Consider the following 22110-nt stretch of genomic DNA (forward strand, 5'->3'; position numbering starts at 1 on the left):
ATCAGTGACTGTAACAAAAAAGCACTATGTGATATTATGTTGTTTTTAACAACAATCTTTAAATAATCTGAAACATTACAGTATGAATTTATAAGAGTCTCACATTATGTGGTCTTCTCGGATTAAAGCAACGGGAAACCCAGTTTTCCAAGTGCCCCGTTCGTTTAAATGACCACGAGATGGCGCTGGCACACTGCGCTGCGCCGCCGCTGGTCCCCGGGTACCGAGCGCTCTCTACGGCCCCCGGTGGAGCCAGCGGATTACAAACTCCAGTTAAGTGGCGCACCGTCCTCCTCCTCCCCATCCTTCACCCGGAATAAACCCAGGAACACGGAGCGCGTCCACACCGCGCTCGTCCTGTGGGAATCAGAAATCAGTTGTGTTTGGCTGTGAGCGTCAAACCGGCCGAGCTCTGCAGTAAAGAGAGGGGGAAAAAGAGACAGAGAGACAAAGAGTGTGAGGAGAGGGAGATGGGTACGAGGGCGGGTAGTTATCCGTGATTGTTTCTGTGGAAGACGGTGAAGTTCTTCGGCTCGGATCTTTTCTCCAGGTAGTTGAGGTGAGTTTTGTCCCTGACTACAGGGGGATTACAGCAGTCTGTGTGGTGCATGAGAGCTGCGGGCTGCAGGATGCTCCACATATTTGCTCTTTTTCTATATTGTAAATGATATATGATGGCATCAGATGTGATAGTATGTTTGTAGTTGCATGCTTATACTGTCTTATTATCCAAGGGGCATGTTCCTTTTAGGTTGCAAAATATAATTCCACAGCATTCCTTTGGGACTTCATTTAAGAAACACCCTGAGCTTCTTGTAGAAACCCTTTGCTTTAATTTTATTATGTGGGAGCACTGTAAGACAAGATAAACCCTAGAAGGACTAATCTGCACCTTTCTCTCCATTCTCACCTGCCTGTCTTCACTTATTTCTCTCACTCTGCCTCTGTAATCCCCTCATCTCACAACCTCTGTCCTCCTCACTCTCACTTGTCTCTGTCTCTGTCTCTGTGGCAGCTCTAATAACACTGAATTCACAACACCAGGCTGCTTCACTTCTGATACTTCTCTCTCAGACTGCCTTGGTTAAATGTGCATTCGTTCCACCGAGCATATTGACTGCTGTCACTTGTCATGTTGAATAATACTCTAACAATAATATTAATATGGTGCATACATTAGTTATTCAGCATATGTGTGGTGCCTGCACTGTGGCTGGATGTCGGCATTTCTTCTCTTAGTCTCGTAATCAATATGTGACCGAGCAATTACAGTGTACAGTGTCATCGTGGACCTTCCTGTGTTTGAATCATTAATGTCACATTTGTTTCAGTATACAGGGGTGAACGAGTGAAGGTGAAAGGGTGGACACACACACACACACACACACACAGTGAAGGATCGTGACAATCAACCTCTGAGCTGTGATTGATTGTCACAGTGTGAAGAATAAAAGTTGACAGTGAGGAGCCTTGAAATGATTTTAGGACTTCTCACAACACCCAGCAATCAATCACTGCTATTTTGGTTTTTGTTTGGACCTTATTTTGATTTACACACCAATTTCAGAGCACGCAGGCCACTTTGTTGCAAAGCTTTCAGCAATCAAACCGGCAATTTGTCGCTCAACAAAAGTGTATTGACATATACCCTAATTGTTGTTTCTTTAAAATTTCATATGCAGGTATTTTACAATATACTTTTTCTGTACAAATTAGGGGGGGTGGGGGGGAACAAATCACCACATGACACTCTTGCACAATTCTGTATTACAGTCGTTTATACAGTCAATCAATAAACCAGTTGTCAGCTCTGGCAATGCCACAGTTTAGCACAAATATGAAATGAGAATTTCGCTGTCACCTCGGGCGATGCACAGCACCTGTGACAGCTGAGGCTTTCCTTGTAAAGGCAGATTCTGCACACTGTTCTTCTTCTACAGTGGTCGTGTCGTCCACATCCGCCATCACTATCAATGTCATCTTCTGTCAACCAGAACAGACAGGCATCTGCTGCTTCACACACACACACACACACACACACACTCTGTGTCACACACTCACTCACTCACGATTAGGAAACACACCTGCCCTGTGGTGCTGTCTGCATACATTTTTCTGTATGCAGGCCATTTACAGCTAAAAATAATTACCACAAGCAATCACACACACACACACGCACACACAAATGGAATATGAATTATACAAGATAGAGTGTGTGTGAGATAGGAGAGGAGAGGGGGTGGTAGAGAGATTCAGGTCAGAGCCAGACCCAGTTCCAAGAGCTTTGCTCCCCAAGGATGATACTACTAGACCACTGCATTAATATTCAGTTTGTACCACCTAGCACATGAGACCTGACGTTCTTCCTGAGTTTGGATGAACTGGACCAGAGGCTTCCCTATAGTGCTTCATGTGCATTCGAGGCTGAGAAAATTGATCCATGCATTTTTGGGATTAATTATACATGTTCACGATGTATGTAGGTAAATGTATGGTTTAGTGTCAAGCTGACCCAGGCTTTGAAAATAAAGCCTTTGATTAAAGAACACACACTAGAAATGTATGACACTGCATACAGTATAGCATAAAGGTCCAGCGTGTAAGATATGGGAGCTTATTGGCAGAAATGTGCCGTTCTATCTGGGGCAGTTAGTTCTATTAGGGTTAGTTTTAATTAGTTGTTAACTATTTTGTTATGTATTTTGTTTTGTTTTGTTTAACAACCTCTCTGAGGTTTTCAGCCTTTTATATGTAAATATTTTGAAATCATTAAAGCTGATGAGAACATCACCCTTTCCAGGTTTAGGAAACATCTTGTGGACTCGATTAATCGAGGAAATAATCGACAGATGAGTCAATAATGAAAACAATCAGTAGTTGCAGTAATACTACCCATGATGGTGTTTGAATACGCTTCAATAGTGTTCTTTATAGAGGTCGCCATGTTGCACAGCCGTGCTTCTAAAGGAGCCTGAATGGACAAACCCGCCAAAACCTGTGTTTTTTGTAGCTAAAGCTAATGCAAAAAAAGACCAATGACACATTGTTTGACATAACCTTCAGTCTTCATACGGTGGCGTAGCGGTTAGCACTGTTGCCCTCGTCACATGGTCTGACTGAGGGCCTTTTTGCATGGAGTTCTCCTTGTGTGTGCAACATGCGCAGAGGTTAAGTGGACATTCTAAATTGTCCGTAGGTGTGAATATGACTATAACTCGTACATGCTGGAAATTTAACTGTTGTTTTTTTTTACATGAAATGAATACATTTGAATTTAACTTCATTTAACTTCAAAATAAGATGGTAGACGTCATTCTAGTACTCTATATGTCTATCCTTTTAAGACAAAAAAACAAAACAATTAGCTTGCCATTTTCCCTGATTTCAGTCCTAATTACTAGCGTCTATGTTGTTGAGCTGTTGGTCTGAACTTAAATGCTCTGCACACCAAGTGTGTTCAGTACTTCTGGGTGGTTTGAATAATTCTGCTAGAACAGATGCAACAAAACTAAAGGGGTTGCGAGGAAAAGCTGAGTCAGTCTTTGGGAAGAGGTGGAATAAGCAAAAAAAAAAGAATCGTTGTGCATGGCCTTTAAGATTCAGTCTCGTGTTTTTATTACTGCTATTACTGCCATGTCTGCACGATGTGGACTATTAAAAGTACAATGAACAGTGAGACATTCCCGTGCTTTAAATGTACATGGAGTGAAACACTCCGACATTAGATGTACCTTTAACTTATAGTACAAGAACAGCTTGACAGTTTTCTATTTACGGAACGTGAACCCTACACTCTGTGGAAACCTGAGGAGAAATCAGACGAAACCTTTGTTGATTACTCAGCAGAGCTCACATCCTGAGTGTGTCCATGCATGCATGTGCATGTTTCTGTTCATCTTTGTGCATCGGGATGAGTTTGTATATGATGATGGGTGTTATTATGTTATTATGTGTACAGTACGTGTGTGTGTTTGTGTGTATTTGATGGTCTGATATTGAGTAGCTGACCTTGTCCACTGACCTTGAACAGTTTGACTGCTGTCTGCTTAGTCAGGACCACTGCATCTCCTCATGTCAGTGCGAAAAACTGTTCCAATGAACTGCGGTGAATGGGATTTAAAATAAAGAAATATCTATACAGTGTCTGACACCTTCTTTATAGACTCTCTGTAAAAAGTGGACATAGTCTTCCAGTTTGCATGATGAAGCTAATCAGGAAGTGAGAATATGTTGAATAGCTAGGAGGGGCGACTGATTGTAGAAAAGTGAGCCTACTTCTCATTTGATTTATAACGTTAGTAAATATTTTTCCCTCAGGGGTTAATGGCCTTAATCACTAGATTCAGGTCTTCTTTAATGGCATATAGTGTCAATTTTGTAAATTATGTTCCCATTTAGAGGGAAATAGATTTAAGGCACCTATGAGTGTGAGTGCAAGCCAAATTGTCAATCTCTACAAGCTAAGCCCCGCTTTTGTCTTCTCTCTTTCTCCTTCCAGTGTGTGATTGTGTGTTCAGCATGAGTAACATCTACGAGTCCGCAGAGGCCACGCTTGGTTTTATCAGCTCTCCATGCCTGACCAAGGTGGAGCTCAGAGTCGCCTGCCGGGGGATCTCCGACCGCGACGCTCTCTCTAAACCTGATCCTTGCGTGGTCCTGAAGATGCAGTCGCACGGGCAGTGGTTTGAGGTAAAGTATTCCCAGACATTAGCTTCTCTCCTGTTGGCTGGTACTGGTCCCAGCACCCTAAAAAGATAAAGGTTATGGATAATGGATGGGAGATATTCTGAAGGAGCTGAGTTATTCATGCTTTTGTTAGAATGATTGACAGTGATTGATTTTTTAACTGACAGTTTGCATTTTGAATTCTGCTGCAGTCCAAGAAAATGTTTCAGCTGATAAAAAAGAGTCTTCTTTTGTATGACAAAGCCTTCAAGGTGATTTTATTGTCACTTTTTAACAACATTTGCTCCATCACCTGATCTCCCAGAAAGATTGGCTTTGCCTGCTTTTAACCTTCTGTCGCAGAGGATTCCTCGTGAATGTTCACTTGAAATTTGTTTAGACACGTGACTGAATCCAACTTTGACGACATTATTGTATCTAATCAAGGATTCAAGCAACCATGCGCAGCTGTGATTGTGTTGTTCACCCTCTCACGCTAAAATGCAGGTTGTGGTTGGTTCTTATTAGGGACAGCAAACAACTGAAATAATAATTTCTGCAGACTGATATACAGATGAAGTGGAAAGTGCTGGTTCCTCTGAACTGATCATTTTAATAAAGAAAGTAAAGATAGCATCAAGCTACTTTCCGCTGTACTCATAGACGTTTATATTGGAGAAAATATCTTCTCAGAATTTAGTGTTGAGCCCTTGAAAATGGAAAATAAATTGAAAAATGATGTTGCTCTCGCCCGGTTAATGTTCTATTTCCTTCCATTTTACTTTCAAGACCCAGGGGCTTCAGATAGAATCCTCTATTTATGAAACAACGTATTCCCACTGAAGCCTCAGCAGTGGCAGTGACACGTGTTCGAGATGAACTCAAAACACAGCATGATGGAGGGGATACATCAAGAGGAAATCCAAGGAAGAGATGTTTCTTTATATCCGCCTCTAATGCGAACCCTTTATTTGTGAGGAAACAAACACTTAGTGCACTGCCTTGCTTTTAAAAACGTAGAGAGACACCCACGCGTGCATGCCCACACTTTAATTGCTGCAGTGAACTGGATTTTTATGACGTCACTTATTTATACACACTATCATTCGCACAAAGGCTACACTACACAACACGCACAGTTAAAAAGTATGTCTTTAGAGACCACTTCACAAGAAGCTACTTTGTACTGCATGCTTGTGTGTGTGTGTGCCTGGTGTTCCTTATGTTGTGGGGACCTAAATCTTTTACACACTATATACACATTACGGGGAATTATCTTTTGGGGACTTTTAACATTAGGCTTAGGTCAGGGTTAGGTTAAGGTCAGGGGTCAGGGTTAGGATTAGGCCAGTAGTAATTATCATTAAGGTTAGAGTGAGTCTCTAGGAAATGAATGCAAGTGGATGTAATGTCCTCTGAACTCATGGAAACCAGACCGTGTGTGTGTGTTTGTGTGTGTGTGTGTGTGTGTGTGTGTCTGTGTTACAAGACTTTTTGTGTCTTTTGTGGGATTGTGGAAATGGACAAATCAGATTCAGTGAGTCTTAATTGGATAATTGAGAGGGTAGAGAGTGTTCACATCACTGAGCATGTGTGTGTGTGTGGGGGCACATGTGTGTGTTAATGTGTTCATGACTCTTTTTGCTTTAATGAGACGCCAGCCTATTGAGGTAAGTGTCAGAAAAAGGCCAAACTTGTGGGTGTATGTCAGGTCTGCAGACATGCCCTTGCGTGCATGCATAATGTGTACATGTGTGCGTGTGTGTGCCAAAGTGTTATCGACATTCAAAGCAACACAGTCATTGCTGCTGGTGTAAGATAATTTTGTTTGGCACCACTGAGATGCATGTTTGTGTTTGGCCCTTCATTATTTTCTGTGTCAGGCACAGAAGGAAATGCAAGATCAATGTTACAACTACAATCGCTTCTCGTTTTGCTCAAACATTTTTATGTGCTTCATTTATTTAGTCATTCATTTTTGCCGTCGCAGAAAATCCATAACCACAGTTCTCAAGTTGATGAGTGTAAACGATTAAACGAGGGCTTGTGGTAAACTGCTGCTCTGCTCTGAAAAGTCTGCTGAATGTTGAATGAAATCTACATTCTTCAGTGCACTTTTGGGAGGACCTTAGAAGCTCAGTTAAATGGAAAAACACCATCATTGAAGTAGCACAGTTTTATGAAACGCATAAAGCCCAAGCCTCCTTTATACATCCATCCGTCTTCTAACATTTTATTCTCCACATGAGGGTCACAGGGGGCGCTGGTGCCAATCCCATCGGACATAGGGTGAAAGGCAGGGTACACACTGGACAGGTCGCCAGTCCATCACAGGGCCACATAGAGACAAACAACCATCCACTCTCACACTTACAGTCCAATTTTTCTAATCCCCAAATCTTCATGTTTTTTGGACTGTGGGCGGAAAATGGAGAACCCGGAGAAAACCCACGCACACACGGGGAGAACATGCAAACATGAAAAGGCCCTTGTTCTTCTTGCTGCAAAGACACCAACCGTGCAGCCTCTCATTATACTTAAGTCTGAAAAATAAAGGAGTAATATTTGATTTAGTTTGATATTTAGCTGTTTCAGAAATAATTAAGAAATAAAACACAAGATATTGACAGTAGGTTTTCTTTTAAAACCATTCATTTACTTTTAATTAAACCATAAAGGAAGTCTAACGATGGCGAATATGATGGCACACGTAGTTTACACATTGAAGGTTTATTTTTTTATTTTAGTTTTTGGAATCTAAACAGCCGTGGGTTATAGACTGTTATAGATGAATTTCTTTCTTTTTTTTTATTTGATATACTTGTATTAATTCTTTCTTTGCATTTTACCCATTCTCTGCTGGGAACCTTGCTAGAAGGAGCAGTGGGCAGCCACAATGAGCAGTGATCGGGGAGCAATGGGGGTTCATTCTGATACACCTGTCTTTGTGTTTGCCTGTGTGTGTTTGTAGGTGGACCGCACAGAGGTGATCCGCAGCAGCAGCGGCCCGGTCTTCTCAAAGATCTTCCTGGTGGACTATTACTTTGAGGAGGTCCAGAGGCTCCGCTTTGAACTCCATGACATCAGCTCTGCCAATAATGGCCTCCGCGATGCGGACTTCCTGGGTGCCATGGAGTGCACCTTAGGACAGGTGAGAGCTGTTTCCAGCTGGTCAGTGCATTACGTTGTGTGATTATCGATTGATGATTAAAGCTGCCTACTTTTAACTCTAATCTCCTCGAAGTGAGATTAATGTGGCTGAACCTCAAACAGCATGTTAGGTAGTTCACTGCACAAGCTAAGTGGTGTGTGTGAGTGAGTTAACCAAAGAGCCAAAGGCGGATATGATGCAAGCATACTTGTATGTCCACCAGTACTGTCTGTTACGCAGTACCTGCACTTCTTAATTTTACAATTTCGAGTAGCGGCACTCCTCATGGGATGCTGCTAACTCTGTTTAGGTTATCTGTCCAATTCATCATGGTCCAGAATAATCCTTTCCCAGGCTGCAGCCATTCTCACAAGTGTCGAGTGCTTCTTGCATTTTTATTATTAAACAAGAACAATATCTATCAGGCAGATGATCCGCTGTGGTGACCCCTAAAAGGAGAAACTGAAAGAGGAAGAAGAAGGAGAACAATATCTGTTAAAAGTCTTTAAGGAGAACAAATAACATGGACAATGTGACAATTTTAATTTAATTAACCTCTAACCCTAACCCTTTCATTAATATGGACTAAATATTAAAATAAATAGATGGTGTGAAGATCAGATGAACATCTTCTGGTATCCTTTACTGTTGAATGATTCAGTAATACAGACATACACACCTCGTATGGATAAGGGGAGTACTGGCACTTATAGTTTCCTCACTTCACTCACTGATGTCCGCTATCGCTGAATCCGTGGCAGGAGTGCATTTACTGTATGTGAATCAATGAGTATGCATTACTTGCAGTACATCTCATGCAGTAGGTGTTGTGTTCACCGGTGTGCAACATGCTATCGAATGTCAGACTTGTGCGTGGATGCAGCCTGCACAGTTTGACTGACAGACTGGAGCATATATATTATTTTTTTGGGGTTCATTGAGCTTGTCAGTAACAGACCCACTGTATGTATCAGGTCATGGGTACTTGAATACGGACGCCGGAGCATCTTTAACCCTTAGAACACAGAGCGACATAGAATGTCTTATAGCCTTTTTTTCCAGCACAAACTAGGCAATCTAATGAACAAAAAAAAACAATTTTCACCAACTATATGAACACACCTGAGCAAAAAGCACTCAAAATTTTCAATTGGATTGAATTTGTGAAATTTGGAAACAAGTCACAGTTCAAAGTTCACTTTGACTCAACAACACATAAGAAGAGGACAAAAAAAACACAGTTTTTAAAGCCTGAATATGTGACCTGTAAACACACACCCCCAGGATGTCCATATAAGGAGTTGTGTATTATTCCCACGGCAAATTACCATGGGTGCACCTGCGGCGGATCTGTGCTGCGTGAGCTCTAAGGGTTAAAGCTGCAGTGTGTAACTTAGATTGATGTTGCTGTTGAATTAATTATTATTCTGCCTCTGTTTTGTTATAAAGGTAAAAGAGTTTTTTGTTTGCTGCATCCTTCATCTGAAAATGGGCTCTGTCAGGCCAAACAATCAGACCTGAGTGGTGGTGCATTATACAGCAGCAGTGCAGGGGTTGGCTGGCAAAAGCGTTTATCCCATCAAACTGCTGCAAAAGACTAGGGGGTTTTATGAGCAGTAGAATTCACTTTGTGGGCACTTCTTTGTGTTTTTTTGTGTCATACTCCAACTTTTTTGGCAGCCCTCTCACATCACTAGAGCAATGTTGCTGCAAATCTGAATCTAAACACCGCTACACTGTGAATCACAGAGAGTGGTGCGGAGCCGAAATCACTTGACATTTGATATTAGAAGTTACACACTGCAAAGTTTTAAAGCTCAACTTCAACTGTGGATGGAATCAGGACATTATCTGCATTCACCCTGTGGTTATTTTCTCTGTCCTTGAAGCCGTTGTTTCATAAAGCCCTTGGGTGCCATCGACAATGTTTACAAAGTGCGTATGTTGCTACATATGGCCTGGTTGCTCACACAGTGGTGTTCATGTCCCTCTTAATGCAGTAGTGATGTAGTTGTAATCAATATTTAAAGATTTACTTGAGCTACATGCTTCACTTTTGTAGCCTCCAAATGAAAAACTGGAATTGCACCCATTAAGAAGGTGAGTACGTTAATTCCAGGGGCATTACTTCCTCACGGTATATTGAATGGAAGGACATGTTGGACTGAAATAAGTCCCCATGGCCATGGAGGGAAATAAAAATGTGAGTCTCCACAAGAATCCTCGCAATCAGCAACACAAAGCTGGCGGATTTATAATAGTTTGGAGAATAATTGACATTAAAGAGGGGGATTAAGAGGCAGAGAGGTTTTTCAAAAATAAGACAAAATGCTGCCAACATTTAGTCTGGCTGTGAACAACAACAGCAATGTGGATGCTGTCAGTTATAATGCGATATGTTAACATCAGACCATGAAGTCATTTTTGATGAAATGTGTACAACAGAGTTAAGTACAAATTAGATCATTTTAACAGTCAGACAAAATGTAGCTTACTCATTACAGTGAAGCCCAAAAGCAGATGTCCATGAGACAGGTACAGTAAATGGCTCTAAAGGTGTCATATCTCAAACGGTGATGCAACGTCAGTTTCCACACAGGCTCTCAGACACAGATATTCTTCTGTCACAGTCTTTCCAGTGTTCCTGCAGTGCAGTGCGCCTGTATATCCATTTACTCTTCTTCTTTTTTTGGATATTATATACAACAAATGTAATGTGAAAGTGTTGGTAGTACTGGTGATCCCACTGTGAAACACACTGGCTCTGTCGCCTCCTGGTGCTCTTTACCTGTTGTTTGGGTTCATCTGTCTTTGTGCAGCACCTGGCTGAGAGAGACAGAGAGACAGAGAGAGAGAGAGACAGATTTTCAGCACCAACTTTTTTTTTTTACTTAGATAGAGAGAAATGTGATTTGACAGCGCTGGGTCGTGTCCACTCAGCAGTGTGACATTTGTTTGTTTGTTCCAGATCGTGTCGCAGAGGAAACTGACCAAAGCCCTTCTCAAACAGGGAAACACGGCTGGAAAGTCGTCTATAACGGTAGGACAGTGTGTCTGAAGTCAGCCCGGCACAGCACAACAGCAACACGCACACTTATGCAAATGACTCATGCACGACCTTCCCCTCTCTGAGTTAATTTGATGATGCAGAGTGTTCAATCTGTGCTGTTCCACATGTCTTATTTTCTCTTACCTCCTCCGCCTCCTCAACCTCTCCGTCTTTCTCCCCCTCTGTAAAGGTGACAGCTGAAGAATTGTCTGGTAACGACGATTACGTTGAACTCTCTTTCAGCGCTCGTAAACTAGACGACAAGGTGTGTGCAAACGTGTGGGCGCCTTCAGAACATTAAAAACTGGATTTGTGTGTGTTTGTCATTCAAAGATAGGTTTGATTCAAACCTATCTTTGCAACTTTAACCTTTTGAAGGTTGGTAGGTTTGAGGATTAGGGTTAGAATTAGGTTAAGGGTTAAGGTTAGACATTTAGTTGTGATGGTTATGGGTGGGGGATTAGGTAAGCGACTAGGTAATGCATTGTGTCTATTGCTGTTTTTCCACTACATGGTCCTGACTTGACTTTTTTTTTTGCTTTTCCATTAGCAATAGTACCTGGTACTTTTTTAATACCCACTTAATTTCCAACATTTAGCAAAGGAAATGTCTTAAATCTCAATATTTAGTGACAGCAGTGCTGAAAGCCAGCGATCGTGAGCAGCGACCCCTGCCACTATATTTCAGTCAAGTGACTGTGTCAGACGGCGTCTGCGCTGCGGTCATGGAGGAAGTACTGAACTAATCTTTTTAATTAAATTCTAAGTACATCGGAAAAAAAAAATGCTTTACAAGTCACTCGTCACTAGTTTGTGTGTGTGTGTGTCGCGTATAAAATTAAGTCACAGCAGTTTCATGCAGCCATGCTGTGATGACACCGCCCAATGAGGAGGTAATACATTGTAATGGAAAACCAACCAAACCGCAAAGAACTGAGCCGTGCAGGAACATGTAGTGGAAAAGCAGCATATAAGAATTCCCTGAATAAGTGGCAAGAGAGCAAGAATACAAAGAAGTAAAATCCTGCCGAGGTGGCCTCCCTCTCCCTCATCAACCCCACCACAACCTTTGCCCACCACACACACATACAGGAAGCTAAATTAATTTTCAGCTTCCACATGCACACACACACACACACACATGGCCATGGATGACTAATCTAAACAAGCTGTGCCTCAGGGAAAAGATGGAGGAGAGCAGTGGAGGGGCAGATAAATTGGAGAGGACAGGGACACAACAAGGAGGAAAGAGAGGAAAAAGTGTATACAATAATTATTCTTTTTAGTGTATAAACGATGTATGATGTTCAAAGTCAGCCGAGGCATTGCCTTACCTGCGTGTTTTCCCTCTGAAGGATTTCTTCAGCAAGTCCGACCCTTTCCTTGAGATCTTTAGAGTGAACGATGACGGTACGGAGTCACTCGTGCACAGAACTGAGGTAATTACAAGCAAAACAACTAGAAGAAGTGGTTATTCAGATCAGTGACTAACAATTATTGTGACATTTTTCAATGTGTGTGTCTGTGTGTAGACGGTCATGAACAATCTGAGCCCTGTTTGGAAATCCTTTAAAGTTTCCTTGAACACACTCTGCAGTGGTGACCATGACAGGGAGCTAAAGGTGAGTCGGAGTGAACGTCATAATACTTTACACCTTTAACATAATACTTCATCATCGCTTAACCCCCGCCTGTGAAACAATGATGCATATTTAACCGACCAAGGCCAGGCATCATTAGAAGGCCGGAGAGTTCTTTTGTGGCGCATACAAATCACAAAGATTTGAAAAACACACAAGCACTGTGTGCCACATTCATACAGGAAAACATAACCAAACAAAAACCCTCCGTGTTTTCATCTTTGAAGCAGTTGAGAATTGAGTTCAGTCTGCATGTGCTTCCTTCGCTGATGTCACTGTGTTATTTTAAGAGTCAGACGGGTGTGAAAGAGCTCAGTGGTCGTCCTAAACTCTCACCTTTTCTTGCCTGAATAGACACGTGTGTGTGTGTGTGTGTGCCCGTGCGCATGCATGTGCTTGTGCACATATGTGTGAAAGTGGCGGCTGCACACGAGCTGCGAACAGTTATTCTTACTATGAATAAACATGAGCTTGCTCATTAAATATGCAGCCACGTCTTAACTCTCCATGGCTTCTGACAGCAGGAGAAAGGGCTCACACACACACACACACACACACACACACAGCACATCAGCTATGGTTTCCAGGGCTACCTGTTTGAAGCATCAGAGCTATAGTGAGAAATGGCAGGGCAGAGATTTCTATTCAGACCAGTGCTTATTTCCACCTGGCTCTTAAATGACCAATGCATAAATGCATACACCCTCCTCTGTGGTGTCTGGCTGCCTCTCCCATTTGTGTTTATTCACCTCTCTAATTTTCTTTCCGCCACCTCTTTTGGTCTCTCTCTCTCTCTGTCTCTCTCTCTCCTCATTTTTTCATTACGCTATTGCGCAGCTACTAGAAAATGGGAGCAGGGCCGTAAAAGCGAGCGCTCATTCCCTCACTCGCTCATTACCTGGAAAATTGCTGTCAAAAACACAGACATGCACACTATTCTCAAAGGATCTGACACTCGCACTTCAGGTGTAGAGACTTGGAAGCCTAAGTGGGAGAGAAGAAATAAGGGGATTACTGCTGGCCACGGTTCTTAGTCAAGTGTTATTGGATTGGTTCTGATTGCCAGTTGTTGAGGTGACCTCTGGTGAGAGGGTCACAACGTAATACAGCAAAATGATTCAGTAAATCTGTTTTTTTTCGCGTTAGTGTGTCCAGTTTTATTGAATATTATCGATCGTACTGACTCTGAAGGACAGCACAGACACATTGGTGTCTTCTCCCCCACGTCGGAACGACAGGCGCGCTGTTAAGATGTGCTTCGACGTATCCAGCTGACCCTCGCTTTTCACCAGTGATTGGGGCCATTTATCTTGTCTCTTGTCTCATTGGTCCTCTGAGAGAAACAAACTATTAGGCGTTAACACACATGCACACACATAAAGCTTAAGCCGCGTCTCTCTCAGCATCCTCAGATTAATATTTCACCGCTCCATTGCCCCCCACCAACACTGGCTTATCAATCATTCAGCATGGCATTTCCCTACAAGTCCATGTGTGTGTGTGTGTGTGTCAGTGAGGCAGCTGTGCTCTGACTGAAAGCACTGTGTGCTCATATGTGTGTGTGTGTGTGTGTGTCTCTTTGTGTCTGTTCCAGTGCACAGTTTGGGACTGGGACTCAAATGGGAAACACGATTTTATCGGGGAGTTTCAGACCACATTTAAAGAAACAAGGGCAGAGCAGGAGGGAAAGCAGGTAAGCACAGAAACACAAAGCCACATAGTTGTGAAACACACAGCACACAGACTCCTAACCGCAGGTTTGTTTAGATGGACGGTTGGATCTTTGCCTTGCATTGATATTTATTTAAGTAGTTGTGAGATGCACTTTGTTTGATCCTCTACGCCACACGGTGTGATGCAGATCTCATAAATGAGTAACCGTTCAAATAGCGGACAATACAAATACAGACGTCTTCACATGACAAGACTTGTAACATTATTCCTCCTGAAGATTTCAACAGATGTTGAGATCCTAGATATACAGAGCATGTATTTAAGCGTCAAGGCAATGAACAGCCATCAACTACATCCACTGTCTGTGTTTTCTCAGCACTGTGCATTTATGAAATAAATTGGTGATTTTGTTTCATTTATATTCACACCCACCCACTGTCACACCACAAATATTGACTTAACGTGCGTGCGTGTGTGTGTGTGTTTGCCCAGATTCAGTGGGAGTGCATCAACCCCAAATACCAGACGAAGAAGAAGAATTACAGAAACTCTGGTGTTGTCATACTCAATCACTGTAAGGTGAAGTGATGCAGTATCAGTCGTAGATCTTTAATATCTCGGCAGTGTACCGCTGTTTGTTCTGACTCTGTTCTGCCATTTATTTGTTGATTGATTATTTTATGTCTATTAGGTGATAATTTATGAGTCGGTGAAAGGGCACATAGTTTTGTCCCACTGCTAAATGGGCTCCTCAATTTGCAAGATTAGTGTGATTAATAGTGATAAATTGTCCAAATCCTAAGATACCAAATTTTAAAATTAACACAAAGGGAAACACATTTGAATCAATGGAACCAGGAAAATTATTGGCATTTCTACTTGATAAATGGTAATTAATCACTTTTCTGAACTGTTTATGAGTAATTTTCTGTATCGACTGAGCAATTAGTTAAAACATTTTAGTTTCAGCTGAGTTATATTTGTCACGACAGAAACAACCGGGCTATGGCCTTGTATATGGCCTCTTTATAACCAATGAATTTCCGTGACGCGGTCTAAATGTGAACGTTTCTTTGACAGATCATCAAAATGTATTCCTTCCTGGATTACATCATGGGAGGCTGTCAAATTCAATTCACAGTAAGTTTGATGTCACATTATCTCAATATGTAACTGACATTCACAGCAGCATGTCATTGTCAGCCTGTGCTCACTATATGGCACGTGAGCATATACTGTACTTATTCAGTATATACTGTATATATCTGAATGTGTGTGTGTGTGTGTTTCTGTCCCAGGTGGCAATAGACTTCACAGCATCCAATGGGGATCCCAGAAACAGCTGCTCCCTCCATTACATCCACCCCTACCAGCCAAATGAGTACCTTAAAGCTCTCGTGGCTGTCGGGGAGATCTGTCAAGACTATGACAGGTAGACACTCCATCAATCCCTCTAGGACCAAAGTCCCTTGATGAATTTCATCATAGATTGTTATTCTGTTTGCTTACGGTGTGTTTTTTGTTGTTTTTTTTGAAGACTGTGTTAAAGTGTTTCATATACTCAAAGCGTTTCCCTTTTATCTGTCCTTTCCTGTCAACCTCCTCTCCATCTTTCTGTTGAATCGTGTGTCTTCCTGCAGTGATAAGATGTTCCCAGCATTTGGCTTTGGAGCTCTGATTCCACCTGACTTCAAGGTAGGACACTGGGGATGTGCTGATGTGCAGTAGTATGGGGAGTTTCTAGTTAAGATTTTATATTTATTTCAGTGGCACAGATTGCTTTTCATCAGCATGACAGGGGAATGCAGCTGTTACCCCTTTAAATTCAACTGAACGCGTTGGTTTGCCGGGGTAGTGAAAGTCCCATGTGTTCTTTCATGAAGGTTTCGCACGATTTTGCTGTGAACTTCGATGAGGACAATCCCGAATGTGCTGGTAAGCTCCCGCACAGACACTGTCGACTCACAAAAGCTCTTCAAACAGCACACTCAAGCAGTCCTGCAGCATCACTGCTGCACATTTCTCAGTACCCCCTCACAATCAGTCCCATATTCCCCCCTCTGTGTGTGCTCCCACCCTTTATTTCAGGCGTGCACACGCACACATCTGTACACACAAATGCAGCAGGGAGACTTGTCACTGTGCTGCAGGAAGTATTCCAGGTTCTAAGATAGAGAGGAGAAACAACACTAATCTGTATGTGTGAAATGGGCTTCCACGCTCTTGTCCTGACATTGCTGTGGACCTGCCGAGAAGCCGCGTGAATGCTCTCTCATGTTTGTGTGGATTACAGGGAATGCTTCTTGAGAAATGCCTTTTCACCTTCACATGTGCAGACTCTGATTTGCTTTAGCAGATACTTTTGCAAGCACAGGATCTCTGACTTGGTGAGGTCAGCACAGTGTAATGCGCAGACAAATTGACAAGAAGATGAATAAACAAGCAGCGAGTGAGCCGGTTATTGTGTGTCGCAGGGATCCAGGGTGTGGTGGAGGCCTACCAGAATTGCCTCCCCAAGATTCAGCTGTACGGGCCAACCAACATCGCCCCAATCATCCAGAAAGTGGCTTCGTCCGCCTCAGAGGAGATGCACACCAAAGAGGCCATGGTGAGAGAGGGAATGAGAAAAATAACAAAAAAGAATGTCTGGACTATTTTGCCTCTGCTGTTTTGGCTGTTGGTGTTTGCACTGGTTCATGTAAAGACAGGGAAAAAAAGACAAAACAGTGGTGGCAAAATGAATTTGAAACGAAGGGGAACTGATATTAATTTAATTCCATCACAAGTTTTAGAGCACACATTTCTCTCTGCTTTAATGCCTCCCACTTCTTCCAGGCTCTCTGGTGGATTAGAATGAGTTTTATTTAAATTAGTTCCTGACAAGAAGTCACTTCCACAACATGAAATTCACTGAACATCTTCTTGTCACTCCCCAAGTACTCTCCTCATCCACCCACAAATGTCTGCCCTCCCCGTCTCCACCCTCCCCTGTCACCCACAGGAATATTTCATCCTGCTGATACTGACAGATGGCGTCATCACCGACATGGCTGACACACGGGAGGCCATCGTGCACGCCTCTCATCTGCCCATGTCCGTCATCATCGTCGGCGTCGGCAACGCAGACTTCACAGACATGCAGATCCTGGACGGAGACGACGGGATCTTGCGCTCGCCCAAGGGAGAGCCTGTTCTCCGCGACATCGTCCAGTTTGTCCCTTTCAAGGACTTCAAACACGTGGGTAGTGGGAATAAAAGGTGAAGGGCGGGGCGGGGGTGGGGGAATCTTTAAATTCAAGAAAAAATCTGAGTGCTTTGATGTGACTAATTCTCAGAGGGAAGCCAGCAAAAATCAAGTCATGCAAATTGGGCAACTAATGCAGCAGAAAATGTTTTATATTACATACTTTTACACTAGACGCGGCTTTGTGTAGCTACTTCTTCACAGGCCGCATAACAATCGCTGATTACAGACTATGTGTCTTAGATGATACAGCCTTCTCAAGCTGATATTAAAGGGCATATGAAATGTAAGGAGAGTCTACAACACATCAAAAAACTTCTTTCACCTTGTTACCATTGCTATTCATTATGTAATGATTTTGGGTGGTTGTGGATAAATAGAGGCCTATCTGAGCGAGCTGAGCTGATACTATGCCACAGGAATAGCAATGTGCAAGACACCTGACGCAAGAATCAAGCCGAACAATGCCGAAATCCTAAAAATGTGGGTTAATCTCCAACAATTACCAGGGAAATGTCTAAAATCTCATCTTTTAACAGAGGCGTCTGGTGTGTTTAGCGACAGCACTGCCGAAAGCCTGCGATCGCGACCCCTGTCGCTGTATTTCAGTCCAGTGACTGCGTCAGACGGAGTCTGTGCTCCGGTAGTGCTTTCCTCACAAAGTGCTTTTTAATTAACTGATTCTAATGATTCAGTTACACTAAAAAACAACTGCTTTACAAGTCACCAGTCACTGGTTTATGCGTAAAATTAAGTCATGGCAGTTTCGTGCAGCCGTGCAGGAATGGCTTGGCCCACATTAAGGAGGTATTGTAATGTAAATCAACCAAACATAAGCATACAAGCATAAGAATACTAATACACTTATCAATGCACACTTTTTAAAGTGAGAAAAGGGAAATAATCATTTATATCCCTTATAGAAATAATAAAAGAAGACCGCAACATCATAACAAACATCATACAAGATAGTTTTACGAAGTGATTAGAAAACAGCTGCTGCCATTCATCTGATTTTAAATTAATATTACAAAGTGTTGATTTTTAAAGGTTTTACTGCACTGCAGGCTCTATAAATGTGTCACTGTGTTTGTTGGGGGGGGTGCAAGGTATGTATGTGTTGAGAGTAAGTGTAAGTGTCGTGTTCAGGATGTGACAAGTGTGAGTGAGTGGGTATAATGTGTTTGGAGTTCTCGTCAAAACACATCAGCTATCTACGCACCGCACACGTGCATGTGTGCGTGTGTGTGCGTGTGTGTGTCTCTGATGGCTTTAATTTTGCTCGGCTTTGACAAGGTCTGTTCTGCCGGGTCTGTTATGTTGAGTTTGGTCTGACGGATGGAGAAATGATCCCAGCTAAACAGAGAAAGAGAGAGAGAGGGAGGGAGGGAGAGAGAGAGAGGAGGGGACACATACAGTATTCCCAAAGTACACTGTTAAAGATCGAGACAGGAAGAAGACGTGAAGAATGATTCTGGGGGACAGGGGAGAGGAAGAAGTGGAGGTAGGATGAAAACCCTGGTGATGCTGCTGTTGTTGCTCGAGGGAGGTCAGCAGGAGACTGGAGCTAAAGACAAAAGGGAATGAGGGAGTGTGTGACAGAGGTGGAGAGGTGATTTTCTGCTCTGTCGTTTCTTTTCAGAAGGGATTAACAGGACAGAGCTGCTGTGTGACAGGCAGAGTGGGGCGGGGGGTAGCAGGTAGATAGGAGTGGAGGAGAGGGAGCATGAGGGTGGGCGGAAATGAGAGGAGGAGGAGGAGGGTTGGGTGGGAAGGAGGGAGCGCTTTGATGATGCATTGTCTCGAGCAATTATGTGAGACAGAGTATGACAAACTCTGATTTGGGTGTGTGTGGTGAGGCAAGTGCAGTGATGTGTGTGTGTGTGTGTGTTCATGTTTGCCATTGGATTTTCCCCTTTTCAGTCCTCAGTGTAACTAAAAAGGTGGTGGGGGTTGCTCTAAATAATTTATCTTTAACTGTACAATTATAGCTGACTAGTTCAGTAAATAGTTTTTGTTTACTTGTTATGCCTCAGGTCTTTTGATGGAGAAACACATTGGGCTCAACTATAAAAAATAGTGTCGTTTTCAGCTGAAATCATGATATCATTCCATTCATTGCGGCCATTTATTCTTTTTGACGTTAATTATATTTTTGTACTTTACCATGGATGTTTACACCATCGACCGTTTGGCAGGAGTATTTCCTGTAGGGTAATTAAAGCCAATCTTAAACTTTAACAGAGGAAGTTTGAACCCAAAAGCACAACACAGGAGTAAATATACAGCTGTCTAATTTGTGAGAACAAAGCTGCAGGTGGGGAGGAGATCGGTGAAGCCTGGTGAGGTGATTGCCTTTCAGGACAGGATCTGAAATGACAGGAGAGTTAATAAACCAGTCAACATGCTGAAATGTAAGGTTACTAACATGTAACTCGGAAAACTTCTAATAGTAAAACTAGAGTCAGTGTTTTAAATAATTATAAAACATAGAGCAAATAGAAACAGACAACTTCGCTGTTGCAAAGAGTGCCTTTGCACTACAGCTGAACAGTGAATCAATTTAAATTTGAAATTGCAATTTGAAACAATGCAATTAGCGAATTATCGAGGCTCTTATTCAGGATAAACCCCATGTAGCACATCTGAGTCAGTGTTTCTGTTTTACTGTCATGATCCTAAAATCCTCTTACATTTTGGAAGCAATTTAAATCTTTAATATTTGATATTATGTCATGTGGTATATCTATATCTATATCTATACTGTGAAAATCACAAGTAGTTATTTTCCGCAAATTGTCCGATCCCGACTCTGTGCATAGTTTTTTCTCCTAAGAAAATGGTTGGTGCGATGCCTCTGTTTTCTGTGACAGTTTTGTAGATAGAGTATGTAGTTGTGAAACAAAGGGAGTTTAAGACAAAAAAGGTATACCACAAGGGATGTTTTTGAGGATAGGCTTGTCTGATCACATCAGTTTCACTGGTCTAAACCTTTGACACCGTCAGACTCAGTAAATTCTGACATCCAAGAATCACGCATGGCCAGTGATGTGTGAGTATTTGTGACCTCTCTCCAACTTTTCTGTCTGTATCGCTTTTTTTCCAGGCCTCCCCAGCTGCACTGGCTAAGAGTGTTTTGGCAGAAGTCCCGAACCAGGTGGTGGACTATTACAACGCTAAAGGCATCAAACCCAAGTGCATGTCAGACTACGAGTCCACGAGAACGTTCAGCCCCTGACAATGGACTACATGCGTACACACACACAAAATACATATATACAGTGTACTGTATATCATATATATGTATATATATATATATATATATATATATACATATACATTTATTTACTGTATAATGCATATACACATGCAAAAGCACAAGCACACATACACACATAGTCATGTACCCTCAGCTGTCTTATACAATAGTCTAGCTCAGAGAAATAGCTCGTTCTGGTGAAGCAGTTTGAACTACTCCATTGCATGAGTGATCCTGGCATCACCTTGAAAATTATTACTATTATCTACTGTATATTCAAAAGATATTTGTAGGAATAAGAGCAGTCTTCTGAGCCAGCATGCAGACTCAAACCATAGCCCACCCAAAGAAATGACACTCTTACCTTATTCAGATAACTAGCAAGTATAGGACGAAAGATCTGTGAGTAGACAACCCCAAATATGTGACTGCATAGTGTGAAATGCTTAGTATTAGCATTGCAAATCTTATTATGGAATGGAGGCACCCCTGTTAGTGTACTGCATAAATGCATGCATAATTCTGCATCTGCTATTATCCAGTCTGTGGTACCAGCTTGCTAGTTATGAAATAAAGTATCCCTGTCATTCAAGAGACATTCAAGGGTGTCTCGGGTGTTTTGGGGTCTTTTCTACAGGTTTGTTCGACATTTTGCTAAATGGAAATAAACGACATAAAATATTGTAATAATTTCTTATTAACCTTCTTACATTGTAAAGAGTTTTGGGGAGGGTAGACAAGCATGTGTGGTAGGCATTCATCTGTGAGCAAAAACTATTTCTGTAATCTGCATGTTGATTATAATAAAGACACTGATTTTCTCATGTGTGGTGGGATCTAATTTGTGTGAAGGCGTGTGTGTATGTGTGTGTCAATAAATTTCCACCCACTCTCCCATATGTGTGAATGTCTGCTTAAAGACACCTCCATCTCTCTAACAAACATTAAAATGCAAGAATAAATGATTTAATTAATCTTGGTACGTTTAATTAGGTCATGAAAAGTTGGGCTGTCCAGAGAGTGCACTCCATACTTGCCTCTGTCTCTCACTGTCAGATCAGTATTCAGCACATGAACCTCCTAGTTTTCCCAATCTTTTTCTAAAAGAGACTGAAGATGGGTTTCAGAGAGGCAGGGAAAACCTCTAAAAATGCCTCTCTTCTTCTCTTCTGTTCTTAATAATAATGGAAATGACAATATGAATACAAATGTTATTATTAAGGAGACCACTTGCCTGCATGAATGGGATTTGTTTTACTTGGTAATAGCTTAATAAAAATGCTATTATTATATCCGTAACTGGGTTAAATGTAGAGCTCCAACTAACTTCACTATGTCAATAATCGGTTAAGTTGTAGATTACTTTCTCGATTGATCGAGTACTTGTTTGGTCCATAAAATGTCAGAAGAAGTTGATTGGTGTTTCCC

At 42.0% G+C, this 22110-nt stretch overlaps 1 protein-coding gene across 1 annotated transcript; it reads left to right on the forward strand.

Moving 5' to 3' along the window:
• The first annotated feature begins 304 nt into the window (after positions 1-304).
• On the forward strand, positions 305-21508 carry cpne4b (copine IVb). The gene is made up of 16 exons (XM_044052886.1): positions 305-559; positions 4499-4689; positions 7637-7816; positions 10785-10856; positions 11056-11130; positions 12221-12304; positions 12398-12487; positions 14100-14198; positions 14672-14758; positions 15260-15319; positions 15478-15611; positions 15820-15874; positions 16063-16114; positions 16654-16787; positions 17181-17417; positions 20530-21508. Exons 2-16 carry the CDS (start codon positions 4519-4521, stop codon positions 20659-20661), a joined length of 1662 nt encoding a protein of 553 aa, XP_043908821.1. The 5' UTR covers positions 305-559; positions 4499-4518; the 3' UTR covers positions 20662-21508.
• Positions 21509-22110: the final 602 nt, after the last annotated feature.

This window comes from Solea senegalensis, linkage group LG20 (genome assembly GCF_019176455.1).
Source record: "Solea senegalensis isolate Sse05_10M linkage group LG20, IFAPA_SoseM_1, whole genome shotgun sequence".
Lineage (NCBI taxonomy): Eukaryota > Metazoa > Chordata > Actinopteri > Pleuronectiformes > Soleidae > Solea > Solea senegalensis.